General features: G+C 34.3%; 1 protein-coding gene across 1 annotated transcript in view; it reads left to right on the plus strand.

Annotated features, from left to right (window-relative positions):
- The window catches only part of COL25A1 (collagen type XXV alpha 1 chain), a 293,688-nt gene that overhangs the window by 246,566 nt on the left and 20,501 nt on the right, over window positions 1-26,621 (plus strand). The window contains exons 19-30 of the mRNA XM_070949158.1: window positions 3,389-3,451; window positions 4,135-4,203; window positions 6,186-6,230; window positions 12,518-12,562; window positions 13,928-14,005; window positions 16,789-16,812; window positions 19,713-19,757; window positions 20,426-20,470; window positions 21,241-21,321; window positions 23,941-24,003; window positions 24,748-24,798; window positions 25,349-25,375. Of these exons, the coding sequence (XP_070805259.1) occupies window positions 3,389-3,451; window positions 4,135-4,203; window positions 6,186-6,230; window positions 12,518-12,562; window positions 13,928-14,005; window positions 16,789-16,812; window positions 19,713-19,757; window positions 20,426-20,470; window positions 21,241-21,321; window positions 23,941-24,003; window positions 24,748-24,798; window positions 25,349-25,375 (636 nt within the window). The remainder of the gene's footprint in view (window positions 1-3,388; window positions 3,452-4,134; window positions 4,204-6,185; window positions 6,231-12,517; window positions 12,563-13,927; window positions 14,006-16,788; window positions 16,813-19,712; window positions 19,758-20,425; window positions 20,471-21,240; window positions 21,322-23,940; window positions 24,004-24,747; window positions 24,799-25,348; window positions 25,376-26,621) is intronic.

Raw genomic sequence — 26,621 nt, forward strand, 5'->3', positions numbered from 1 at the left:
AATCCTCATTTCCATGAAGGCTCATGAATTTTTGTCAGATAAACATATACCACAAGATATTTCAATCTTTCTGAGTCCTTCTATTCTGAGGATAGAAAATTTTAGACATTTTAAAAGGCAAATTCAAAGGGCATAGAGAAAAAACCTGAGAAAAGATGCCACCTTTGATTAAAGTTCAAATTTGTCAGGAATCTATAGGATGCCCAAGTAAACTGAGACAGAGGGAACATATTTTTGAGGAAATTCTAGCTGGAGAAGATAGATGGAAAATATTTCTTCAAGAAAGTTAAACCTTTTCTTTATTATGTGGTGCTACAATATATATTTTTATTTCTATAAAGAAGACCAGAGATTTTTATGCATATCTTCAGGAAGGAAACAGTGTCTCTTTTGTGGTGGAACCAGTGACTGAAGGGCCTGGGGGAGCAAAAGACACATTCCAGTTTAGTTAGTTTAACTATCAGGAAAAAACCCCTGATTGAATCAATACTATTGTAAAAGAGAACTAATTTTCCTTAGACATCATTCACAAATTACAAAATATTAAATACACACTTTCAGTTTACAGTATTTGATAGTATTCCATTCATAAGACTATGGACAGGTACAACAATCACACAACAACAACAACATATTTGGACAAGGATTCCTAATATATTCGGGAATTTGCTATATAGGACTCCACTGGTGTAAAGGAATAAAAATATGGCAGTAATATGTGCCAATATTCATGCAGGGTATCCAGTAGATTACATTGGAAGTATCTCCCACTTCCAAACAATCTTTACAATGCATAATTTGTTCTCTTACTCTGGGCAGTGTGTGATGCTTACTTGCAGATATCGAAAGCTGTGTTCTACTGCTTCCAAAATATTTTTGATGTATGGCAGGGTGGGCTATATACAGGAGTTGGTCTTTTACCTTCTTTTTTCTTTTCTCTCCTTTGCTTTTTGCACAGGCATCTTGTAATAAATGCTTGTGGATACCCATTATGTTTGAATTGTTCATGTAGGTACCTTTTCTCCAGTTGTTTAGGTTTTGGGGAACCACACTGGGTTCTCAGTCTTCCATATAGCGTTCTGATGCAGCTCTTTTTGTGTGATAGTGGATGGTTAACCATAAACCATTCAGAGGACCTGTTCTTAGGGATCGTTTCTAGATTAATATTAGATAACCATATTACTCTAGTCCATTTGATAAGAAGTTGAGGATTTTTAAAAATTTATCATAGTAACCTGAAGAAGGATATTGATAGCTTGGATTGTACTTTTGGTTAAAAAAAACAGTTTTCAATAAAATAAGGAATGAAGAGATATGTATATTTGCATGTATTATAAGTTTACATAAACATAAAAAGTATTCTATGGAAAGTTGGCAATGAGTATGGACTGCAACAGTAGTTGAGAATGAATATGGAGAATGAATGAAAATGGAACATGATTTTTGATGTACTGGTATTTTGAGTGTGCATAGTATGTTTCTAAGGTATCGACTGGCCCATGGTATTCTGAAACTGAAGACATTTTCAAAGGCTCACAGTACAAAGTAGTTTTGATCACAATCCATTTTTATTTCTGGTCCTTGAAATCATGATTAAACAGATTAGAGAACAAAGTAACCACTGAGTTGACTTTATGGTAGATTAAGTACTTTGAGTACTCATTTATTCAGCAAATAAATTGCTGAAGGCTTCATTATTCCTTCCATAAGAATGATTGTTGCTTCCATTAATGATTAAAAAAGCATTACAAGGATACATTTGAAAACCATTCACAGTTTTATACATAATTTGCAGTGTATACCATAATTATTTCTTCTCTTATCCCTTTTGTTCTTTTTTTTTTTTTTTTGCAGTTTATCTTTTTCAGGGATATGCCTGTATACCATGTCTGAATACAGTTTTTTATTTCTAGCTGTTGAAGAACTGTCATTGTAGTCATGTAGAGGAAATGGTTTTCATACTAATTTTATTTATGCAATGCTGTGAACAGCAAGAGGACAGGTTTATTTTTTCATTATGTAGTCTAATATAAATGATGAAATCTCTTTTCTTAGTAATGCCAATGATTACATACAGTATATTACCAAACATTTATTTTAATTAAAAGGGAACTCTTCTTAAAATATACGTGGTAATGATTGTTTATTTTGATTTATCAGATATGCTATAGGCAAATGAAATTCCTAATTGCCTGGTATTTACATTAAGAAAATAAAACTAGTGCACTAATTAATTCAACAGGTCTGATGAGGACATGCACCAGACAGTACTAATATCTGTAGAAGTAAATCAGGATAAGCAGAAAAGATTTTAGGGATGCAAGGAAACCTAAAAGCTACAAAAAGTGTATTGGGATTATGACAGTAGTAAAAATAAGATAAAGGATAGACAATGGGAAGAGAAAATGGTAAGCGAGTAACAGGGATGGGAAGAGAGCTGGAACTCCTAAACTTCTACTTTGGTTTAGTCTCCTCTCTAAGTGGGAATTCTTGAATGAACTAATCAAAACAATTGACAAAAACAAGAGAAGGGCAATTTGAATTAAGAAAAGAAATTACAGGACACCAGCCTGAAGACGACGAGTGGGACCTCGTCGAAACATCGCCAAGATGCTTTCAATCTTACACGGGAAAAGACCCGAATACGCCAAGACTTGCATACTAACCAAATATATATATGTATGTGTGTATGTATGTATGTGTATATATATATACATATATATATGTATGTGTATATAAATATACATATATGTATGTATATATACATACACACACACACACACTAACCAACCAAATATATACACTAACCAACCATACACACACACACACACACACACACACACACACATACATATATACTGCTCAAAAAAATAAAGGGAACACAAGCAGAAGACATCCGAGATCTGAATGAATGAAATAGCCTTATTAAATACTTTGTTCTTTGCAAACAGTAGTTTATACACTGCTCAAACAACTAAAGGGAACACAAAACTACTGCATGTAACGAACGAAGTATTTAATAAGGCTATTTCATTCATTCAGATCTTGGATGTCTTCTGCTTGTATTCCCTTTTTTTGAGCAGTGTACATATACATACACACACACACACACACGTGTGTATGTGTGTTTGTGTATAACAGGTTTTCATTTCATAAAGTCTTGTTCTATAAAAGCTTGTGGTTCACTTGCTTTTCTTAACTTAGGTGGGGGTTTTCTTGAAGAATTCCTTGCTGATGGAAATCAAATGTGATTAATTGTAGCTGTCTGTAGCTATTGGGTTACAGCTAGAAACGTGACTAGGGAAAACATAATTGCAAGAAAATTCATGTTTTCTATAATTATTCACAGTTAAATTAACAAAGTTTTAATATGCTCATTTATTAAAAGGGTGAACCAGGTTTCCTAGGTCCACAGGGAGAACCTGGATTGCCAGGATTGCCAGGGACAAAGGTATGATTTACATTTTTTCCTTATTACACACAATTTGCTTTACATCAGATCAGTTGGAGCCTAATTGTTAGAATAGGCATTTCCCTCCACAGCCATTAAAGTCTTACTAAAGGGAAAGTTTATCAGACTGAGATCACAACTCATCCATTACAAATGTGTAATGTGTGTAAAATAAATTAATTAAATTAAACTGCTATCAACTCTATAGGAAATGATGCAACTGTGATTATTTTATATATGTTCTTAATCGTACAGCTGAGACTTCATCTCACTCTTTTTAAAAAGAAGGTCAGCATTGCCTAAAGTTGCTTTTATTCTGTGAAACCAATTTGAGCCATCAACACCTAAAACTGATACCAATAAATGGACAATTAAATATGGGAAACATTCTCTGTTTTGCCTCTTGTTCCCACCTGTAATTATTCCTATTTTATCCACATGTTCAGGTATTATTTACTTTGGGCAAATCAAAAGGGGGAAAAAAGCATATACAATGATATTGTAATCTATTTACACTTCCCTCTCGGAAAGGTTTGGTACTAATGTATGTATGGATCAATTGCCATTTTGACATACTCTTTGATATTACTTCTCTTTGATGTTTCAACAGCAACTCTCATCAATATCAAAAGTTACTGATGTTCTGTGATGCTTCTGTGTGTATCTGCTATGATTTTTAACAGGGTGAAAGAGGAGAAATAGGACCTCCTGGGAAAGGTGAACGAGGTGAGCCTGGAGTTCCAGGGCCAAAGGTCAGTTTGGTTTCACTTTGAAATATTTAATGTGCCTTTGAGAACTCTGTGTTTAGCATTTTCTTTAAAGACATCCTTTGTTTCGGGACGTTAAACAGAACCAGAAATATCGATTTCATTGTGATTAAATATGTATTCCAAGTGATTTAAAAGCATGTCGTTCACTTTTACTGCATAGTCCAGTCAAAATTAATTAAACAAATGGAGAAGTTTCACATTAATAATCAAAAACTGCCACTATGCCAATATTACTTATATAATCATAGTTAATGGCGATTAAAGTGCTTTAGGCATAACAAAAACAATAAAAGTATAATAAAATTCTGATTTCTAACTATATGGGTAGAGTGGCCATAGAGGCCACTTTAAGTAGATTTTAAAGTAGATTTTTCAAAATTCTATATGGTTCGTAATTGTGTCTAAGACAGAGAAGGAAGGAAGGAAGGAAGGAAGGAAGGAAGGAAGGAAGGAAGGAAGGAAGGAAGGAAGGAAGGAAGGAAGGAAGGAAGGAAGGAAGGAAGGACCTTTAAATTCAGACTTTGCAGTGCAACTCAATTGATTCTCTAGATTTTCATTAGCAATTGAATGCTAATTGTGCTATTATTAATAATGCTATTATTAATTGTGCTTAATAATATCCTGCTTATATGAAATGATCATATACTGTATCATAGATAAGACCTAAGAGTTGGTAATAAAATGGGTGGCTATATAAATATTTTAAATAAATAAAAGTAAACAAGATGTTTTGGCATTATTTTAAGAACAAAACTGTAGTGAAAAAAGAATCTGTTGAATTGTACTCATCTTCTAGAGACTGCATGGAGACTTCCATGCAATCTTCTTGACAACAATATGGAAGTGGTCTGTCATTACTTTCTTCCAGGATGATTTTCCAATTCCTAATTCATCTAATAGATTTGGAATTAATGGTGATCTCCTATCTATCTACTAAACAGATCCAACCCTGTCTAGGTGCTTTGTTGTTGTTGTTATTGTTGTTAAGATTAGCCAAAGTAAAGGCAAGGTGCAGGGATGTAATAGGTACAGGGGTTTCTGCAGGATTTGCCCCTTTCATCAGAATGATACAATTTCCTCTCCTTTTGTACATGAATATGATGTCGCAACCTGTGAACACAAGGAACAGAGGTTGCATTGTATCAACACAATGCTGTTTTCAGCATTTGTTCCCTTTGACCCCATCAAGCCAAATGCTTTTGACTAGGTGTCAAATTCTGTGTGCTTCAATGAATTCTCCCCAGTGTTTTACCAAGAAAATCAGATTTAGGGACTATTTTAATTTTAAAGGGAATAGGATCAGAAAATGGAGACTTAACAAATATGATTTCATGCAGCATAGCTAAACATTTTACAAAATACTTCACAGTGTCTTTTTATTTGATTTCTATTATTTGTGACATTTGTTTCTATAATTGCGTATATCTCTGTATGTAAGTTGATTCAATTACATTCAGAAATTCTATTGATATTTTTATTAATTTTTTTGCATGATCTGGAAGAAAGCCACTTTTGTTTAAGAATATAATTTAGTGATAAGAAAGAGCATTAAATTATTGGTCTGGAAGTTGCCAGAAGTGAATTCTCATTTCTAAGGCACTGTAGGAAGGAAAATGATTGAATCAAACAAATATTTTCATCTTACAAATTGTATAACTGACATTTTCACTTAGAAATGATAGGATGTTTTTCAGGGAGTTGAGGAAATTATATTTCCTGGAACATGTACAAAACACATTTAGATTTTCTTCTACTAATCTTCTTGTGTTAAATCATTATAACATGCATGATTACTTAACTTTCTTATATATACATTTGTGTCTATAATGTAACTTTATAATAGCAACTGTTTTAATATGCATAGTTTCTACTACATATTTACTTCCTGTAGACAAAACTAATTCTTCATATTTCTCTTTACTTTTTCTTTCTCGACTCCATTTTGTATGTGTTCCAACATGCAGGGAAGGTCAGGTGAATCTGGAACTAGAGGCCCTAAAGGGTCAAAGGTCAGTTATTAGCAACATCTGGTTTTATTGGTTAAATACACTAAACCAACACAGTTATTTCTTTACTGCCATTTTTGCATGTGTGAATTCTATATGTGGATGGGGTGTTATGTATGGTAAGCACACATTGTTATCTGTTTCTTTCAGTAGAGTGTTCAAATATTATCAATTTAAAAAGTAGTACAATATTTTCAGTAACGGAAAAGATGAAGTGTATATAGCCCTTAACTTTTCTTAGTGAAAGTTTTCATTCCCCAGTTAATTCCCTCCTTTCTGTTCTTTCTATATAAGGTCATCTCTTTTTTTCCAGTTCATTGATTAGTACCACATTTTAGTGCAGTATTTAGGTTCACACTAAAATTAAATAAGACATTACATACTATTTGACATTAGACATTAAGGCTAGCAGTTAGAGGCAGAGCATGCTCTGAATGAAAAATGAAAATGTAAGAAGTATGGAATACTGTAACTGAATCTTTTTTGACCTGAGGCAATTTCTGATAATTCTGAGGCAATTTCTTTCAGGAAGCCAGGTTTCTGTTCCCCAAAAAGATGCTTCTGGTACCGTTAGATAAAGAACAGCTTTCTCTGATTATTTGAATTTCAAATGTGGGAAGGTTTCCATTGTGCTTGGAAATAACTGGCTATTGGCATTTTTCTAAAAGAGATGCAAAATCCTTATTTTTAACCATTATATATAGTCAATTAGTAAAATTTTGAGGTAATTTTTGAATTTATCTCCATAGATAATGCATTGCAAAAGTCAATTTCATCATAAGCATGGAAATTCAGTTTTGTCTAGAAATTTGTATATCTGGTGACTCTAGAGTTATGTTATTACAATGAACAATTTTCTGAATTGGCCTTGTTCTTTCAAACTGATGGTTGCAACTTTCTTGACAGTAAGGTGACCAATCGTCCTCCTTTAGCAAGGACAGTCCTTCTTTTGTAAGTTCTGTTCTCTCTCGAAAAGTGTCCCTCTACATGTCCTCCTTTTTGATATTTGAAGACTAATCTGTAAATCTCCATATTCGATCGATGCCAATCCGATCTGTTGCGTGTGATGTGACGTATTTCTATTTGACATGACAATTCGTCAAGGCTTGGTACAGTGCGGCAAGACGTGATTATGAGACACATGCGCTCCGCACAGGAGAATTGTTTTGAGTGAGGGCGCCCTGTGCAAGAGTGCACCACGTGCAAGTGGCTTTGTTTATTTCTTACCGAAACACAACTCAGCACACATGCATGCATTAGACTCACTTCTTTCTCAGTGAATATTCAATCATACATAGGTGAGCACAATAATTCATGTTTTATTAATTCATTATCTATTTAATAATTTAAATTGTGCTGCCCTGGAACTAATGCAGCAGTTGAAAGGGTTTTTTTTTCAATTGCTAATGATTTTTGGAAAAGTGAGAAATCGAGATTGAATGCTGATACTCTAGCTGCAGCACTTGCCATAAAATTCAATATGAAGGATATTTCTTGTTCAGATATTTCCAATATATTGTTAGAAGATAATACATTGACAAAAAATATTCATTCAATGGAAAAGTACTCATTTAAATAATAATTAATAGGCATGTAAGCATAATTACAATATAAAATGTTATTGTTACAAATGTTTTTTATTATGCATTTATCATATTATAGTGTATTCTGTATTGTTGCAATGAATAAAATGTTTCTTTTATTTATGATATTGATGAAACACAACAACCATTGTTTAATAACACAGTTAAGAAAAACTTTCAGCAGAAACCAAATTTTCCTCATATGATTGTGAGCTTCATTGTTCTCTTGGAAGTAGTTTAGATGATTTCCTTTTATGGAGACCTTAACTCTTGCTTTGTTCTGACTGAAGAAACTTGAAGCCAACATTTTGGCTGTAAATTCCAAGTTGACCATTACTCCAGGTATGGTTTTTGCTATCTATTGAAGAATAAGACAGATACATTTCGGTATTTTGTTCAGTGGATCAAGTTTGTCGAGAGAAAAACAAAGCAAAAAATAGTTACCATTGTAACTGATAACGGTACCAAGTTTGTAAACACAAGATTTAAATCAATGTTGGACAATGCTGGTATAAAACATAGATGTTCATCTCCATATAGACCACAACGTAACTCATATGTTGAAAGGAGAGGACAAACTTTACAAGCAATGATGAGAACAATTTATTTATTTATTTATTTATTTATTTATTTTATTTATTTATTAAATTTATATCCCACCCTTCTCCCCGAAGGGACTCAGGGCGGTGAACAGCCGAGAATTAAAATAACATGCAATATAAAAGTTAAAATAATTAAAATAAATTAAATTAAACGGCCGCCCCAATTAAAAACCCCTAGCAATACAATTAAAAACCCCTAAAACCTATTCAGGCCAGGCCGGCTTGCTGAAATAAAAACATCTTCAGGGCCTTACAGAAAGTGCGGAGATCCGGAATCAGCCGTATTCCGGGAGGTAGCTCGTTCCAGAGGGTGGGTGCTCCCACAGAGAAGGCCCTCCCCCTGGGGGCCGCCAGCTGACATTGCTTGACCGATGGCACCCTGAGGAGGCCCTCTCTGTGAGAGCGTATTGGCCGGTGGGAGGTTATCGGTAGCAGCAGGCGGTCTCGTAAATACTCTGGCCCTAAGCCATGGAGCGCTTTAAAGGTGAGAACCAACACCTTGAAGCACACTCGGAAGTCCACCGGGAGCCAGTGCAGCTCACGCAGGAGAGGTGTTATATGGAAGCGCCATGTCGCTCCCGTGATCACCCGCACGGCCGCATTCTGGACCAGTTGGAGCCTCCGGGTGCTCCTCAACGGGAGCCCCATGTAGAGAGCGTTAGCATAGTCCAGGCGAGAAGTGACGAGAGCATGAGTGACTGTGCATAAGGAATCCCGACTCAGAAAGGGGCACAACTGGCGTATCAGGCGAACCTGATAAAAAGCCCCCCTGGCCACGGCCGTCATATGCTCTTCTAAAGACAGCCGTGTGTCCAGGAGGACGCCCAAGTTGCGAGCCCCCTCTGTGGGGGTCAATGACTCGCCCCCAATAGCCAGCGATGGCACCAGCTGGCTATATTGGGATGCCGGCATCCATAGCACTCGGTCGTGGAAGGGTTGAGTCGAAGCCTGTTCCTCCCCATCCAGACCCGCACGGCCTCCAGACACTGGGACATCACTTCAAGGGCATCATTGGGGTGGTTTGGGGTGGAGATGTACAACTGAGTGTCATCAGCGTACAGATGGCATCGCACCCCAAATCCACGGATGATCTCACCCAGCGGCTTCACATAAATGTTGAACAGGAGTGGCGAGAGGACCGACCCTTGTGGTACCCCACAAACAAGGCGCCTCGAGGTCGACCTCTGCCCCCCTGCCAACACAGACTGCGACCGGCCGGAGAGATAGGAGGAGAACCACACTGCTTCCCACCCCTAATCCCTCCAGCCAATGCAGCATGATACCAAGGTCGATGGTATCAAAAGCCGCTGAGAGATCTAATAGGATCAGAACAGAGGAGCAACCCCTGTCCCGAGCCCTCCAGAGATCATCAACCAACGCGACCAATGCCGTTTCCGTACTGTACCCAGGCCTGAAGCCAGACTGGCACGGGTCTAGATAGACGGTTTCAATGTTAGCTGATGCAGGTTTACCGGCCAGTATGAGGAGAAGCCATAATGTGTGCAAATACACTCTTGAACAATGTCGTAAATACAACCACTAAGAAAATTCCCCATACTGTATGGCATGGAAAGAAGCCGGATTTGAGTTACATTCACACATTCGGGTCACCTGCTTGGGTACATATTCCATCACAGTTAAGACATAAGGGCCAGAGTAGGGCACAACAATTAATATTTGTTGGCTATAATTCAAACCACAGGTCCTACAGATTTTGGCCAAAAGGAACAACAACGGTAGTTAACAGTGCGAATGCAAAGTTTATGGAGCATGTAGGGTGGAATAAATTGGGGACTGAGAATGAGGTTATCATTGAAACTCAGACTGAAGCTACTAATGAAATGCCAGAAATCCAGAACAAAGAGGTAGAGGAGGACGTAGTACAGGAACAGGTGAAGGTGGAGAGACCATCTGTAAGTCCTGATCTTCCAAGAAGGTTGAATAGAGTATCTGTGTGTTTAACCAGCAATGTATCTCTTTGCTGTCTGGTCCGTTGTCTACTATGCAGAGGGAAGTTTTATCCTCAACATAAAGTATAAGAAGAAATTCCATGGTGTATAAGATTATGGTCTGTCCAGCCCAGTCAATTTTGATTAACATTTGTGCTGGACAAAGAGTTAAGATTCTGAAAAGCTTTGGCTACTTTACAGTACTCTTTCATATTTTTTTTATTGCATCCTATAGCAGGGTAATTTATTTCTTCATCTTTTATGTCTATTGAAGTCAGTGCCTTTGCAGATAGGAGTGTCTGTGCAAATGCAAAATACTGAAATAATTTTGCTATTACACTTTATTAATTAATTTGTTGTACTATTATTTATTTAAAACACTAACACATAATTTGGCTGAAGTTATTTGAAATTTGTTCCCCATTTCAAAGCTGGGGGAAATGATTTCTTTACCTGCTGCTGGAAATAAAATTATTTCTAGTGTGTCCCAATGAACACAATCACCTACTTATTCCTGTGCTTGTCAGCCCAGTGAATATTCCTTCTGTCTCGATTCTCAGGACAGAACACAATATCATTAGATCTATTTATTTCTGCATTTTCAATTTTTCTTCTCTCAAGTATTCCGTATGGAAGGAGGAGGTTTAGAATCATATCCTTGACTGATAACCATAAAGCCTTTGTTTTAACAACTCTGAAGCAGAGTATACCATTTCTCCACTTAGACTTTTCTAGTGATATATAGTAATTACTATTATTCCCCTAATGTTCCATTAAAAACATTTTATTTGTACACCACCTAAAACTCCTTTGTGAGGTAGATGGGCAGCTTCAACATTTGATAAATAAATAAAAATGTTAACTTTTGGAAAATCTGAAGAATTCTGCTTTGTTTCTACATTCCAGTATTTTAGACATTTGAAGAGAGCTATCATATTTTCCTATAATTTTCTCTTCTACAAACACTTCCAACATTGTCATTGGCTTTTCCTTCCAGATTGCTTATGATTTGGATTGGTGTACTCTGAACACATTTCAATTTATCAATGTCTTTCCTAAACTGTGGTATTATGAATATGGATTGACCAATGCAGAACAGAGAGAAATAGAATACACCATTTCCTAGATCTTAAACACAATTCTTTCTTGATGCACCTATAATTGAATTTGCTTTCTCTTCTGCTGCCATTACACACTGTTGGTTCCTGTTCATCTTTGATGCTGTAGGCACCTGGATCCTTTTGGCAAGTGCTGCTGTCCAGCATTGTCCATCTTGTCATGCACCCAAGACTTTGGTTATTCCTACCCAAGTGCAAACTTTACATTTGTCCCTGTTAGGATTCATGTTGCTGATTTTTCCAGCAGATTTTTCTGAACCATGATGTTAAACCTCTAAGATGTTTCTTATCTCCAACTATCTTTGTTTCATGTACTATTTGTTAATTGCATTTTCTAATCTCACATCAAGTAATTTAAAACTGTTCAACAGTACAGAGTTTACAACAGAGCTCTGCAGTTATGCCATCCAGTGCTCCAGACTGATACACAGCTATTGATGTATTACTTTTGGGTTCCTGTTGTTCAACTCATCATATTTATAAAGGAAAATATTTGTAGCTCAGAAAAAGCTATTTCTTTCTCTCTCATTCATCCCCGGTTATAAAATATCTGCTCTGCAACCATCATCGTAGCTCTTGAAGAAAACAGCTACCCATAATATTACAGTCATGCCATCTTCAGAGCTTCATTGAAAATTTATAGGCAAGAAAGATGCCATGTTGATAACAAGACAGTTATCTCCTCATAACAATCTCTTGTAATTATTGCATAATGATCAAATGTATTCAAAATTTATTGAAAACAGGGGAGGCTATTCCCCTGTTTTGTTTAAAAGGAATGAGGGAGTGAGAGGCCTTTTGGTTATTCCCTGGAGCAAAGCAGTTACTAAATTATTACTTTGCATTCTTTATTGATTAAGCTGTTGCAGGGACATATTCCTTCTGCAGCCTTCTCTCAGTGCTTTCATCTTGTAAAGAATGAAGATAATTGTGGCACCCCTTCAAAATTATGTAGAGAAATTGGAAGGTTTTGGTGACTTTAGTTTTCTACTGCAACAGCAAACTTAAAATATTGATGCTTATTATTTTTCCCCCTAGGGTGATCCAGGAAATAACGGTGATTTGGGAGCAATGGGACCAAGGGTAAGTGACCTGAAATATGTTCCTTAATTGATAGTATATAAAATGGCTCCCTTGAGGCAAAGGGACACAATCATTATTTTCAGGTTTGATTGTATAATCTATATCAGTGTTCCTCAATGTTAGCAGATGTGTGGATTTCAATTCTCAGAATTCCTCAGCCTTTATACTTTGCTTTATACAATGCTGGCTGGGGAGTTCTGAGAGTTGAAGTTCAGTCATCTGCTAACATGGAGAAACACGAGAAATTATCTAGAATGATAAGATCCACTTCAATAATGTATTGAAAAAAGTGAGTAGCTATAAAATGCCTTCTAATGGCACTGAAGTATTAATGTTCATCCTCGAATAGGCAATCCTTTTTCACACAATATGTAATCAATCATTCATTAACATATAGCACATAGATATACTGATTCTCACAAATAGTTGTCTACTATTATTAATAATTTTTTAAATGAATGTTGTCTGACTCTAAATGATTTTGTGTATGTTTTCAAACATAGCACCTACTACAATTTACACATCTACAACCTTGTGCATTAAATAACTGATAAATGAAACTAAGTCGCATGAAACTAACTCACAGACTATAAAATGGATTGGAGATTTCTCTCTCTCAAAAAACAAGAAAAAAAGAAATGCTGAATAGATGTAACTGGAGTTGCATTCTAGAGTTTGAAAAAGTAATATTGATATAATTGGGATTAGGTTTAGCAAGTGCGAATAATCCAATAAATATCAATAATCTGCGCCTTGCTAATGACACTATATTGTAGCTGTGAAAATACACAGCAGTTGAGACCACCCACGTTGTTACTGGTGATCCCCTTTTTCCCTCATTTCACCTTTCCCAGCATTATAGATTCCTCAAGAAAGCTACAGTAGGTAATTGCATAATGCATTCAAAGTATACAATACAAATTACAAAGAAAGTCACTGTAAATATAGATCAGACTAAGCCAATGACAACAGATACAGCAACCATATTTAGAGCTGACAATAAAGACATTGAAGTAGCTGATAACTTCTACTGTTTTGGATAGACAACCAACAAAAATGAAATCAGTTATCAAAAAATGTGTTTGAACATATTGTGCAAAGATCCAATCTCTGCTGGGACAAAAAAAAAAATTCCCCCAATCTCTGTGAGCCTTTCCTTAACTTCCTTAACTTAGGAAATAGGTGGTATTAGGAATATTTTAATGTTCACAAATACTAGTGGAACGATATGTACTGTAATTAGTTTTACTTGCAAAATGAGCCTAGGAAAATGAAATTGTTTTTATTGCATTCATTAACACAATTTGTAATGTGGGCTTGTGACAAATGCGACCTGTTTGTACATTTCCAGTGCTTTTTTTATAGGGTCCACCTGGAGAAAAAGGTGACCAAGGTGCCACAGAAATCATTGACTTCAGTGGAAATATCCATGAAGCATTACAGGTTTGTGATCAGTACACAATAAATATAAGGTACCGTTGTTCATAGATTACCAGTATAACTGAGTAATAAAGCTTAAAATTTTCATGTATATGATCCCTGTTTTAATTCCACCATAACAGAACTTGAAAATAAGTTGATCGTAAAATAGTGTTATTTAATGGGTAAAAGACAGTTTCATATATTTTTAGAAAACGCCAGGTGCAATGATTATCTGGAACAAATTATCCCTAATTTGTTGTTCCTTGAATGTACATCAACATGTACATTTTCTAAGTAGCATTGCTTCTAGCTATATTGGCTGGGAGTTCTAGTTCCAGTTTTTGGGAAGGTACCAAATTAGGGAAGCCTGATATGGAATCTTAATTGTTAGCATTCTTCCATGATAGCATTAAATAAATTATTGCTTTTGCATCTCCAGATCTTTGCTTACAATTTATGGTTAATAAGATGTTAAAATATATTTCAATATTAAATATTTGTACTGAGTTCATTCAAAATGCCTTAACAGGGAGCAGCAGCTAATTAACCGTATATTGGTTTGGGAAAAGTTAAATAGGGTCAGATTTGGTTAGTATTTAGATGGGAAACAACCAAGAAATCCTAGAGCTATAAACTAGACTGGGAAGTTGGGGGGGAAAAAACCAAAATAGTTCACAAAAAATGTATATTTCAAATGAAGTTATTTTAATATAGGATAAATGACTACGTGGGACAATTAGTTGTAAAGAATTTTATTCTGGCTGCTTATTGTTACCTTTACCCATAGTTAGGTAATGGACAGGAAAGTCTTGTGTAAATTACATATCTTGTAAATCTTTTCTGAAAATATATTGCTATTAATTTATGTCCAAAGTTGTCTTCCTTTTTAAAGTCAATTTGATGTAACTGAATTCACTGGAGTTTATTTTATAACAGTGACTTATTTGCTTATATGAAGACTTGAGAGTCAGCTAAGATGTAATATTTGTAGAAAATACAGACACTAAATATGAGAAATGATTAGAATAATCCATATATAAGTGTCCAGTCCCGTTACTAGTCCTTCAGAATAATCAAAGATTCTTCATGAAATGAAGCTTTTTAATCTAGGTATCACTCAAGGGATTTTGTATATGGAATAACAATGATTCTTACAATTTAGTCATATATCTATCTACTCAGAAAACTGTCTCATTATATAGATATATGTTTGCAAACTTAGTTGCTTTTGCCAATATAAGATTCAGCCATATCCCTTCTCAAGGACTTTTTCAAAGAACTTTTCAAGCTATATAGAATTTAATTTTGATGCCTGTGGTTGTTGCTTAGCACAGTAAACAAAAGACTCACTATAGAGATCAATCACTAACTTTCCTTTCTGAAGATGAAGGTTATAAGTTACAGCAAGATTTTGTTGCATGAAATCTACATTCCATAATCTTTACGGAATAGAAAACTTTCATCATTGAAAAGTAGTAAGTGTTTAATGTCTACATACAAAATATGAGATAAATGTATAAGCAGCAATCAAAATACTGAAGGAATAAACATTTAAAAACAATATCCTTACTGGATTCTCCAATAACCTTCAAAATACTGAAAAAGTAAACATTTCAAAAATAAATCCTTTTATTGGTGAAAAAATACCCTGTTTCCCCAAAATAAGACATCCTCTGATAATAAGCCCAATCGGGCTTTTGAGCGCATGGCAATAAGGCCAAGCGCTTATTTCAGGGTTCAAAAAAATATAGACAGGGTCCTATTTTCGGGGAAACACGGTATATAACTATAAATAGGATTTTCATCCAAAATGTAGGAATTAATGTAATCTATCTATATAAGGGAAATAACTTTTTATTCATGTTAATTGTTTAGACAAAATTATCAATGATTAAATCTAAGCATTTAATCTACTTTAAATTTAAAGTAAATTAAAATTTTTACTAAATGCTAAAACCAGTTCTGCACATCTTTTGGAAGTCACACAAGTTATTTTATTTGAAAAACATATGTCGTGGTCAAATATTAAGAAATATTTCTTTTTAGTTAAATTTTGTTCATAATTCTTGTATTTATTTGTATTTTATTTGATCTTGCTCTATTGAGATCATTATTATTTTATATATTTCAGCACTGTACAGTTTATTCATATAAATTAATTTCATCCAGTTTAAGTCACACATAATTAAATATAAATAATTATAGTTACCTAATGATTTATGCCGCGTAATAATGGGGTGAGCTCCTGTTACTTGCCCCAGCTTCTGCCAACCTAGCAGTTTGAAAGCACATAATAATGCAAGTAGAAAAATAGGGACCACCTTTGGTGGGAAAGTAACAGCGTTTCATGCGCCTTTGGTATTGAGTCATGCCGGCCACATGACCACGGAGACATCTTCGGACAGCACTGGCTCTTATGTGCGAGGGGAACCTTTACCTTTTACCTTTAATGATTTATAATCCCACAGATGCATTCCTTCAAGACCATTATTTGTGAGTTTACAAAAATTGATCTTAAAATTATTATAATATAATAGGAAATTGACAGTACTTTTTCTTTTTGAAAGCAAACAAAGTAATTCATAGTAAATACTTCAATAAATACATGGATCGTTACATGTAGATACTTAGATGTAAAAATGTAAGAGTGGTACTTAGACAATCTTTTATTTTTGGGGAGCTAGTCAGATGCTTCTCTCAAACTTTTCTCAATTCTGTGAAATCTGTTCTTAAACAAGCAAAGTATTCTGTTTCAAACTGAACATCTGGTAACATTATTTTCTGCTAATATATTTTGCCAACAGAGGATTACCACCTTAACTGTCACGGTAATTCCTATTGCATGACGTATTTTGTAGCTGTTTTCTTGTGTGGTGTTGCATGTTTACACTTACATTCTGATTTATAAATGTCTTTTTGTCCATCAGATATTAATTGTGCATTAACACCGCCTCTATTTTCTACATCAGGTGTATCAGTGGATGCATTGTGGAAAGCTAGTTTTAGTACTTGTGGTAATTAATAGTAGCAGTATGGCCATTTCAGCAAAAAAAGTAGGGATTCAAGTTTTCATTAGCATTGTAAGATCTGTTTAACCATGTTTATTTAAACCAGGCATTAGTGCAATTTTCAGTGGCAATTTTAAAATGCAATAACTTAAAAAGGGATTGATTTTTCCTATAACTTACTTTTCTGAATTAATTGTTTTTTAAAAAAAATCATACTGGTTGTGTTAGAAGATACAGCACATGCTTGCTTCAAAATTGTATTTATTTCATTCAGTACAATTGATATGAATTTAATTGCCATAATAAGTACTTTTGGAACAGAGTCACTTGAAATTTCAATGCAACCACTGTCCATTAGAAATGTTCCTTTTCTATTCAGAATCAATAATGACTAAAAGAGAATATTTGTATTATTTAAAAATGTGTAAAATAATATTAACAGAAATTTCAAGTAACTAATTGAAAACATCCCCGAGCCTCAACTTTTGTACTTTCGTATTGGTTTTCTTCTACTTTCATTAACTTACAGGTAAAACAAGTTAACATCAAAGTCAGCTAAATATAGATAAACAATGATATTTCCACGAAATATAGAGCCATTTTAGTATACTAACTAAGGTGCTGAACTAGAAAACTGGAAAATCATGAATTATAGTCATTCTTAGGTATGAAACTCATTTGGACGATTTTCGGTTTCTCTCAGCCCAACTCCCCTTAAAGAGTTTTAATGAAATAGAAAGTGGGAGTATTATCTACAACACCTAGAGTTGTACAAAATAAATGCAGGTTATTGTTATTATGATGATAATGATAACATTTAAGTGGGTTTTGGCTTTTATAATTCATGTAGGATAATTGGGTATTAGTAGTATTTCAATGAAACTTTGGCTTTATTTTATTTATTATAGATCAAAGTTTTTATATAAATAGATTTTTCTTTATTATTTCATTGCTGTATAGCACTCAGCATAAAATGCTAAATTAGTATTGAAAGAAAAAAAAAAGCTAAATGACAGCTTGTATTATTGATTTACTGTATACTTACATTAGATTGTGTGGCATAATGTGTCAAGAGCAATTCTTAGTCTTCTGGTCTTTAGTGCTTACCACATAGCACAATAGAGACGATTTCTGACTAAAATCATGTAGAGCAGTGATTGGCAGCATCATAATGTCTGCATGCCCCAACTTTGCCCCAAATATGTGAATTGTTGCAATCAGGCCTCCATAAAAAAACAAGCTAGATCTTTGTCTTGTCTTTCCTATTTTGGAAAGTTTAGCTCCCTGGCAATGCCACTCATTCCAGCTCTTGGCAGGAAATTGAGATGTGTGACGTTTTAAAAATAAAAAAAAATAAAAAAAAACTTTTTGAATAGATGCTATTAAAACTCTGTAAAGACTGGGCAATTCATTTTGCAGTTATATTTCAGAAAGTAGTTATGATCCTACTATTAACAGCCATATTTTATCCTGCTATATGGCAGTCAAATAACCAAACCTTTTCTAATGGAATTCCATACGGATTTGTTTTATTCAAGATTTATTTACAGGATTTACAATTACACAAATTTACTAATTAGAAGTATGCAGAGAAGAGGACAATAGTCTTGTAGTTTTTCTTTCTCAGTACTTTCTGGATAATTTTCTGGTCCTAGGGAGTCAGTCATTTTTGAAATGAAATTATAGTCTTTTCAACTGGGATTCTATGAATCCCTAAGCTCCACAAAAGGTCTGCAAGAGATCATGATTGAGAAAAAGATAAATATTTTTTTAACATTGCATGCCATGTAATTCTAGTGCTCACAGTGATTGGAATTTTTATGTGCCGGGATTCAGCTGCTGGCCTGTTGCTTTGCTAGTGTTGTACATGTTGTAAAACATTGTATAGGTTTCATATTTTTTGTGATTTTTATGGAGGGGTAATCTGAAACCTGAATATTATTTCAAGGGTTCCTCTAGGGCAAAAGGTTGAAAAAGGCTGTTTTAATCTGAGCCAGGCATGATTTGTCATACATATCCTAACCCCACCACTATTTTTTTTTTCTTTTTTGGTCCTTTGATCATGTCAGCTGCTTATTTAATCTATAGAACTGATAAATTCTTAATAATTCTTAGATACCGTAATATAGACTATATCAGACTTAACCCCATCTTTACCTTGTCTTGATCTCTTTGGCAAGGTTGTAAATGAAAATTAATGTACATTTTTAAAATCTTGCTAAGCATCAGCTTTTCCTATTCTTCTGATATAATCCAAAAAGGAATTTAACAAACAAAATCCTGGAAGCCTTTAAAATTAATTCTATTTAATTCTTCCTGCAAGCATTATGTTAAGTAGTATATATTACAGGATGGCTAGTCTTTAACTGGGAATAGGCAGCCTTTTAAGTGGCCATACCTATCTAGCAATCAAGTAAATTGGCTATTATTCTACAATCAGATTGCATATCTGTCTTTGTGTACCAAAAACTGTTTAGTTTGTTAGAGTCAGATTTCATCACTACTGTTTAATACAGTCATTCTGATATTTAACACATTTTGTCTGTCTATCTGTATATGGTCATCAATTGTCATTGCTGTTGTTAGTCCTTCTTAGTTTAATGCAGTTTTCTTGTTGTGATGTTTATTTTGCATAACATATTAGAATATGTTTCAGAGAAAAGTTTGATGAATATATGGGTAGTGTATACTGCAATAAAGGGAATTAATTTTATATTTAGGGTCCTCCAGGCCCACCTGGACCCCAAGGATTGAAAGGATCAAAGGTGAGCATATCAATTGTATTTGTGTGCTTATCAGTACATTATGTATTTGGTATAATTAATAATGACATGTGACGTCTGTACCACTGTGTGCTTTGAAGATCTTACAAGACACTAGGATGATTTAAAAAAAATATTTAGTTCAACAATAACCAATTTTTGCATAACAGCTAAGTTTGAACAACAAATTTGAATGATCATTTAATTTTCTTATGCTATTCTTGAAGTGCATTAAAATAATTTAAATACCAAGCATTTGTAAAGCAAGATTATATAGTCAATTATTCATGGGAATACTATTTATGAAAGAATTTCATGGTATCCCAAAGATTATAGACCTGTCCATTTATTCCTGGTATTTTGTGAAGCATTAGATAGAGAAACTTTGTTGAACCACATCAAGAACCACCGATGGGTTTTTATTATTATTATTCTTCCTTGTTTCAATAAAGCATATTTTGGAAGTGAATCAGAATTTCTAATTCAATCTAAATGACAAACATTGGTTAGTTCAAAAGTTGAAGTAGGTGCCTTTGATTTCTTCCTTGTAGGAAGAAACAGGAAGGAGAAAGCACATTGATCAAGCAGACTTTATTTAGTATTAAATTACATTATATTCCAGATAATAATACCACCGTGGAATTGAGTTGGAGTTGGATTTTATTTTGCAGGGTGAATCTGGATCACCAGGAGTACCTGGTGCTGATGGGGAGCAGGTATTTGAACATCTTTCTGATATTACTATTGATAAAGGAATATCATATGATAATGGTTCAGTAAAAACTGAATATAATTGCTACTAATCTGCCTTCCATTGAGGACCTGTATACTGCACGAGTCAAAAAGACCCCTCACATCCTGGACATAAACTGTTTCAACACCTACCCTCAAAATGACGCTATAGAGCAATGCACATCAGAACAACTAGACACAAGAACAGTTTTTTCCCGAACGCTATCACTCTGCTAAACAAATAATTCCCTCAACATTGTCAAACTATTTACTAAGTCTGCACTACTATTAATCTTCTCACCATTCCCACCACCCATCTCCTTCCATTTATGACTGTATGACCGTAACTTTGTTGCTTGTATCCTTAATATCCTTATATTGATATTGTTTCCTGATTGCTTATTTATACCCTATGACTATCATTAAGTGTTGTACCTTATGATTCTTGATGAACATATTTTTTCTTTTATGTACATTGAGAGCATATGCACCAAAACAAATTCCTTGTGTGTCCAATTACACTTGGCCAATAAAAAAATTCTATTCTATTCTATTCTATAAAGGAAGAGAGGGAGGGAGGAAGAGAGGAGGAAGGAAATATTTTGTGCAGAACATTTTTCACTATCTTTGAAAAATAAAAAATACTGTCAGTTATTAATGTAATTACATTTTCTACTTCTGAAGTTAATACAGTTAAATTGATTTACATTGTTAGTATAATGCACAGTTCATTGTCATAAATATGCCATTCCAGGGGTTCAAAGGTTCAAAAGGTGATCTGGGTGATGCTGGAATACCAGGAGAAAAAGGAGGTATTGGACTTCCAGGTTTGCCAGTAAGTTTGTTTAAAATTATATTTGATAGCATCATTTCTCACTACTGCTTCAGTATCTTTTTCTCAAAGACAATCATATTGTTTTTATTTTATAACATGTTACTTGGTACTATGCAAAAAGATTTACATAAAGGAAGGACAACAAAGGAAGACAGGGGGAGAAAAGAATGGTAGTTTTAATTAATTTCAGATTAGTGGAATCAAAGAAATGTCAGCTTTGAAGAAAGCTTTGAAAGAAGAGAAGAAATAGTAATTTTTTGTGGAAGGAATTCCAAGTGTATGGGCAGTGTAAATGCACTGAACATATAAATACCCTGAACATGCATGTGTTTGTATATGTGTAAATAAAAATCAGAATGGTATAGAAATAATAAATCATTCTTGATTTATCTTCCTTTGGAAACATTTAAATCAACTACTTGGATGGTAAATCAATTAATTATGTTTTAATTCCAAGATGTGACAAAGCTAACTAGCAAAATTGCAAATAAATATGTTAATTAAACTTAGTGGGAGGTGAACTGTTTATAAGATAAAGCAGTATATACTGTATAACAGAGTATATAAAATTATTTCCCTCCCTCCTCTCTCTCTCTCTCTCTCTCTCCCTCTCTCCCTTCTTACTTATAGTGCATTATTAATAGCCTGTAGAGATCTCCTGCATTACAGGAGATAGCATTCCTGTGAAAACATTTCCATATTATCAGGCATCTTTAGACGCTTACTGTATATGTAAAATGAAAGCAGCTATATATAGAATCCCATTGAGGAGATAAAGAACTGAAAATCCTGCTGGTTTGTTGGGGCACTTATTATTCTTCCCAAGTGCACTGCTCTCACAAGGGTGATGATACATTTCATACATTTAAAGTTCATATCAAGCGCAGGAAATCAGCAATTGAGGTTTAAATGAATATTGATGTATTGCATGCTAACACTCTTTATAAGAATCTGAACTACTAATGGTGAAAACAAATTGGCAGTAGATAAGAGTCAATAGAATTCAAGCTAGGATGGATTTATATCTCTTGTGAGTATGAAAGGATTCAAAACTGATGACACGCTTGAGCCCTCCCTTGGTCAGCTTGGTCATCTCCTACAATTCAATGTTAAACTCAATTCAAACCAAAATTTTTTTTTGAATAAATCTGATAATATTGTTCTTGTAACTAAACTTCTTTAACATAATATGTGTGTTTAAAGTTTCCACAAGTTAGCTTGCAATACTACAGCAGAATAGAATACAAGGATTGCATCAACATTCAGTTCCTGCTATCTCCAAAGGGTATGGAGGGACCTAGTCTAAGGCTCTGGACAGGCATAATTGGTCACTGTAGAATCATTTTCCCAACCTAATGCCTTTGTTGACAAAGGTCCTACATTAAACAGCATGTTCTGAATATTGGAATTGCTTTGAACATCAAAATATAAAGGTCAGCCTAATCACAAATCTGACTATTGTAGATGTGCCAGACATAATCAAAGTTGGACATACTGAGGATAGTTGTAACTAATTTTCAAAATATCAAATCCTGTAGGACACCTAAAAAAATGTTTCTGATTACATCACTTGAGTTCCACCCGACATCTTGAAATAACTGAAGCCGGTACCTAGCATAGATTCAGCCAGCCTAATGATCTTTCAATTTATTTATTTATTTATTTATTGGTTCAATTTATATGCCGCCCTTCTCCGGAGACTCAGGGCAGTTTACAATGCGTTAAGCAATAGCCTTAATACTTTTTGTATATACCTGCTAAGTAGGGCTTTCTGGGGCCCCTAAGCGGTGTTCTTTTTTATACAAAGTCATCTTATTGCCCCCACAATCCAGGTCCTCATTTTACCTACCTCGGAACGATGGAAGGCTGAGTCAACCTTGAGCCTGGTGAGATTTGAACTTGCAGTAATTGCAGGCAGCTGGCAGCTAAGTGCTACTTAACAGCACTTTAGTCTGCTGCGCCACCAAGGCTCCTGTGTCACCAATGGCTTTGGACTGAATTTATCTGCATGGAGTATTTATTTTTTATTTATTTTTATTTTATATCGAATTTATATACCGCCCTTCTCCCTGAGGACTCAGGGCAGTGTACAGCCAAAGTAAAAACATAAACTACAAACATTAAAATACAATTAAAAAGATATATATATATATATATTTGGCCTCATAATTAAAAGCAATGACAAACCAATTAAAAACATTTTAAAAAGTGTTAGGCCAGCCCGGCTTCTAAAAAAAGAAAGTTTTAAGGGCACAGCGGAAGGCACCGAGGTCTTGGACTCTCCTTATCTCTGGGGGCAGCTGGTTCCAGACAGTAGGTGCCCCCAGAGAGAAGGCCCTCCCCCTGGGGGTCACCAGCCTACACTGTTTGGCTGATGGCATCCCGAGGAGGCCCTCTCTGTGGGAGCGCACAGGTCGATGGGAGGCCGTCGGTAGCAGCAGGCGGTCTCGAAGATATCTAGATCCTATGCCATGGAGTATGAGGCTAGATAAAAGTATAAGACAAATTATGTCTTAAATATTAAATAGTAAAGTGTAACATAAGTCATGTTTTACTGCAGAAAAATTCATCAGTTGATAAGATGACAGTATGTATGATAATTCCATAACTTTTTTTTAGGGATCCAATGGAATGAAAGGAGAAAAAGGAGATGTTGGATTACCGGGACCTCAAGGTCCTTCTGTGAGTCTTGCTATATTCTTTCAGTGTTGCTGTAAATATAGTCTTTTGGTTTTCTAACTACAGGTAGTTTTTGCTTAATGACTGCCCTGTTTAGTGACCATTGGAAGTTATGACCAAGTTATGAAAAAGCCATTTTTTTCATTTATGATCATTGCAGCATTCCCACTGTTCTGTGATCGAGATTTGGCTGCTTCATAATCAGCAGGCATTTACAACCACAGCATAATCCTACAACACATGATTTATTTATTATTGATTATTTATTTAAAACATTTAAACAGCCACCTGTTTTTTAACCAGCTCCAAGTAGCTCCCAGTCAGAAATTAAAACAACATAATATCATATTAAAACTATGAAACTAAACAGATCAAAACATTAAAAACAACATGATTGGCATTTATGGGCTTCACAGCCAAGTCAGAATCAATGGAGAAAGGTGAAGTAAAAATGAGAAATCATGGTCACATGAAGTCTTCCTTAATGACCATGGGCAATTCGCTTCATGATTGTGGTGGAAGGGACATAGGTTTTGCTTAATGATTTTCATTTTAATTTACAAACTGCCCTGGGCTTTAGGAAAGGTGAAATAAAAAACAACCATAACATGCTCTAACAAAGGATTGCATAGCTAGCACATCCAAAGCATTACAGCTAATTGCATGGTCCCAGCAGATCAATGAGCCCCTGTCTGTTGAAATGATAAACTTATTTTCTAAATATATACATGCATATATTTTACACAGATCATAGGACCTCCAGGTTCCCCTGGTCCACATGGTCCACCAGGACCTATGGTAAGCATTTTTAGCCATTTATCTATTGTGTAGTTCATGAATTAAAGCAATCCATCAGCATTTCCTGTCCTTGAAAACCTAGATGTTCAAATAACAAATAACTAATATTTGCAGGCGCTCCTAGTAGTAGAAGAGATTGGGGGAAAAGAAAAAAAAAGTGGTGTCAAATGTTTTTTTTTAATGAAATGTAATATAGACAGATATATGAAAGGAGTAATTTTGCAAAGATGCAAAATAACTTTTATATAAATGTAAGCAGCAAGTTCCTATTGATTCTGCTTCTGATAATTATTTTTCACATATTTTCAAAATCTTTAGAAAACATTTTGGAGCTGAAAATTGATAGAGGTTTTTAATTAGTTAGACTTGGCTTGGCTTTTATTAAATAATTAAGAGTTATTACTTAATGCAGTTTTGTTCAGCCATCCCTTCATAAGTTGCACACATGGACACATCCACATGCATACACATAGAGAGCCCCTCCAATATAAATATATGGAAATAATAGAGAAGTGCATCCTTTAAATTGTTATTTTTTATTTATTTTTAGGGACCTCATGGACTCCCAGGGCCAAAGGTAAAGAATTTAGTCCACAACTAAAAACATTTTTCCAATTTGTTATGCTGTCATTCTCATTAATCATGTTGAGGCATGCACTTAAAATTTTGTCCTTGTCTCATTTTTCTGTGAATTTTTAAAAATATTCGTAAACCTTTAAGCAGCTGCTTAAAATAAAATGTCAAAACATATATAAGGATTTATGGCAATTTCCTGTGTCTGTTCCACATCAATGTAACCTAAATTAGCTTTCTATAATGTTAATTATGGAGAGCCAGTATTAATATTTAGTTGTCTGGTGATAATTTCAAACTATGACATTTGAAGCTACCTTACAGAAAAGTTTAGGAAAACAGAGGACGAGTGTTTATGTACTTAAGAAGTTTTTTTAAAAAAATATTTTATTCTTTACTATAGTCTTTCAGTCTTCTAATCAAGCTCATTTTTCTCTTAACTTAATATGTCCTTTTGAATTATTTTGCCCATATCTTTGTATTTGAAAATCCATGTTCCTAACAATACCAGTCAAAAATCCACCATTGCAGTTCAAAATATTATATAAAATATATGGGAATTAAATGTGCATGCAAACACATTGTTCATGCAAACACATTTAGCCACTTCAAAAAGAATAATTTAAACCCTAATACACTTTAATGCTATTTGCATTTATTTCATATTTCAGTCTTTTTTTTGAGAATGCAACTTTGTAATTACTATAACTTTTTATTTAAAAATTTATACTTTATTTTAAAAAGAATTAACTATGCCACGGTTTATTCACATCGGTTCTAAGTTCCCTTCTTCCTCTTTAATGAAATCATTCATATCTTTCTAGGAATTTCCAAATAGTTGTTGCTTTTATAGCTTTAGTAGCATATATATAAATAAATTTATATTTTGCTGATAAAGAAATAAAGGGAGACTATACAAATGTACATACACATACACACACACTAAAAAAAGAAAAGATAAATTATATGCTACTTTTTTTAGAATCTGGAAACCATAAAATTCTATGGTGAAAGGCTATAAATTAAACAAAAATAAATGTACACATGGTTGCTCTTTAGAAATGTCATGGAATTCTATTTAGCAGAGGTAGTGAATTATTTTTACATATCAATTCTTTGTAAAATGGGTAGATTCACTGGTAATTATCATGGTTTTTTTAAATTATAAATATTGATTCAATTAGAAATACCTAGATTATTTTTTTTTCAGAGCAAAAGAGTTCCCTTATCAGAGAATTTCAGAAACTTGA

Source organism: Pituophis catenifer, unplaced genomic scaffold (genome assembly GCF_029215685.1).
Source record: "Pituophis catenifer annectens isolate HBS135680 unplaced genomic scaffold, rPitCat1.0.hap2 SCAF_8, whole genome shotgun sequence".
In the NCBI taxonomy this organism is placed as follows: Eukaryota; Metazoa; Chordata; class Lepidosauria; order Squamata; family Colubridae; genus Pituophis; species Pituophis catenifer.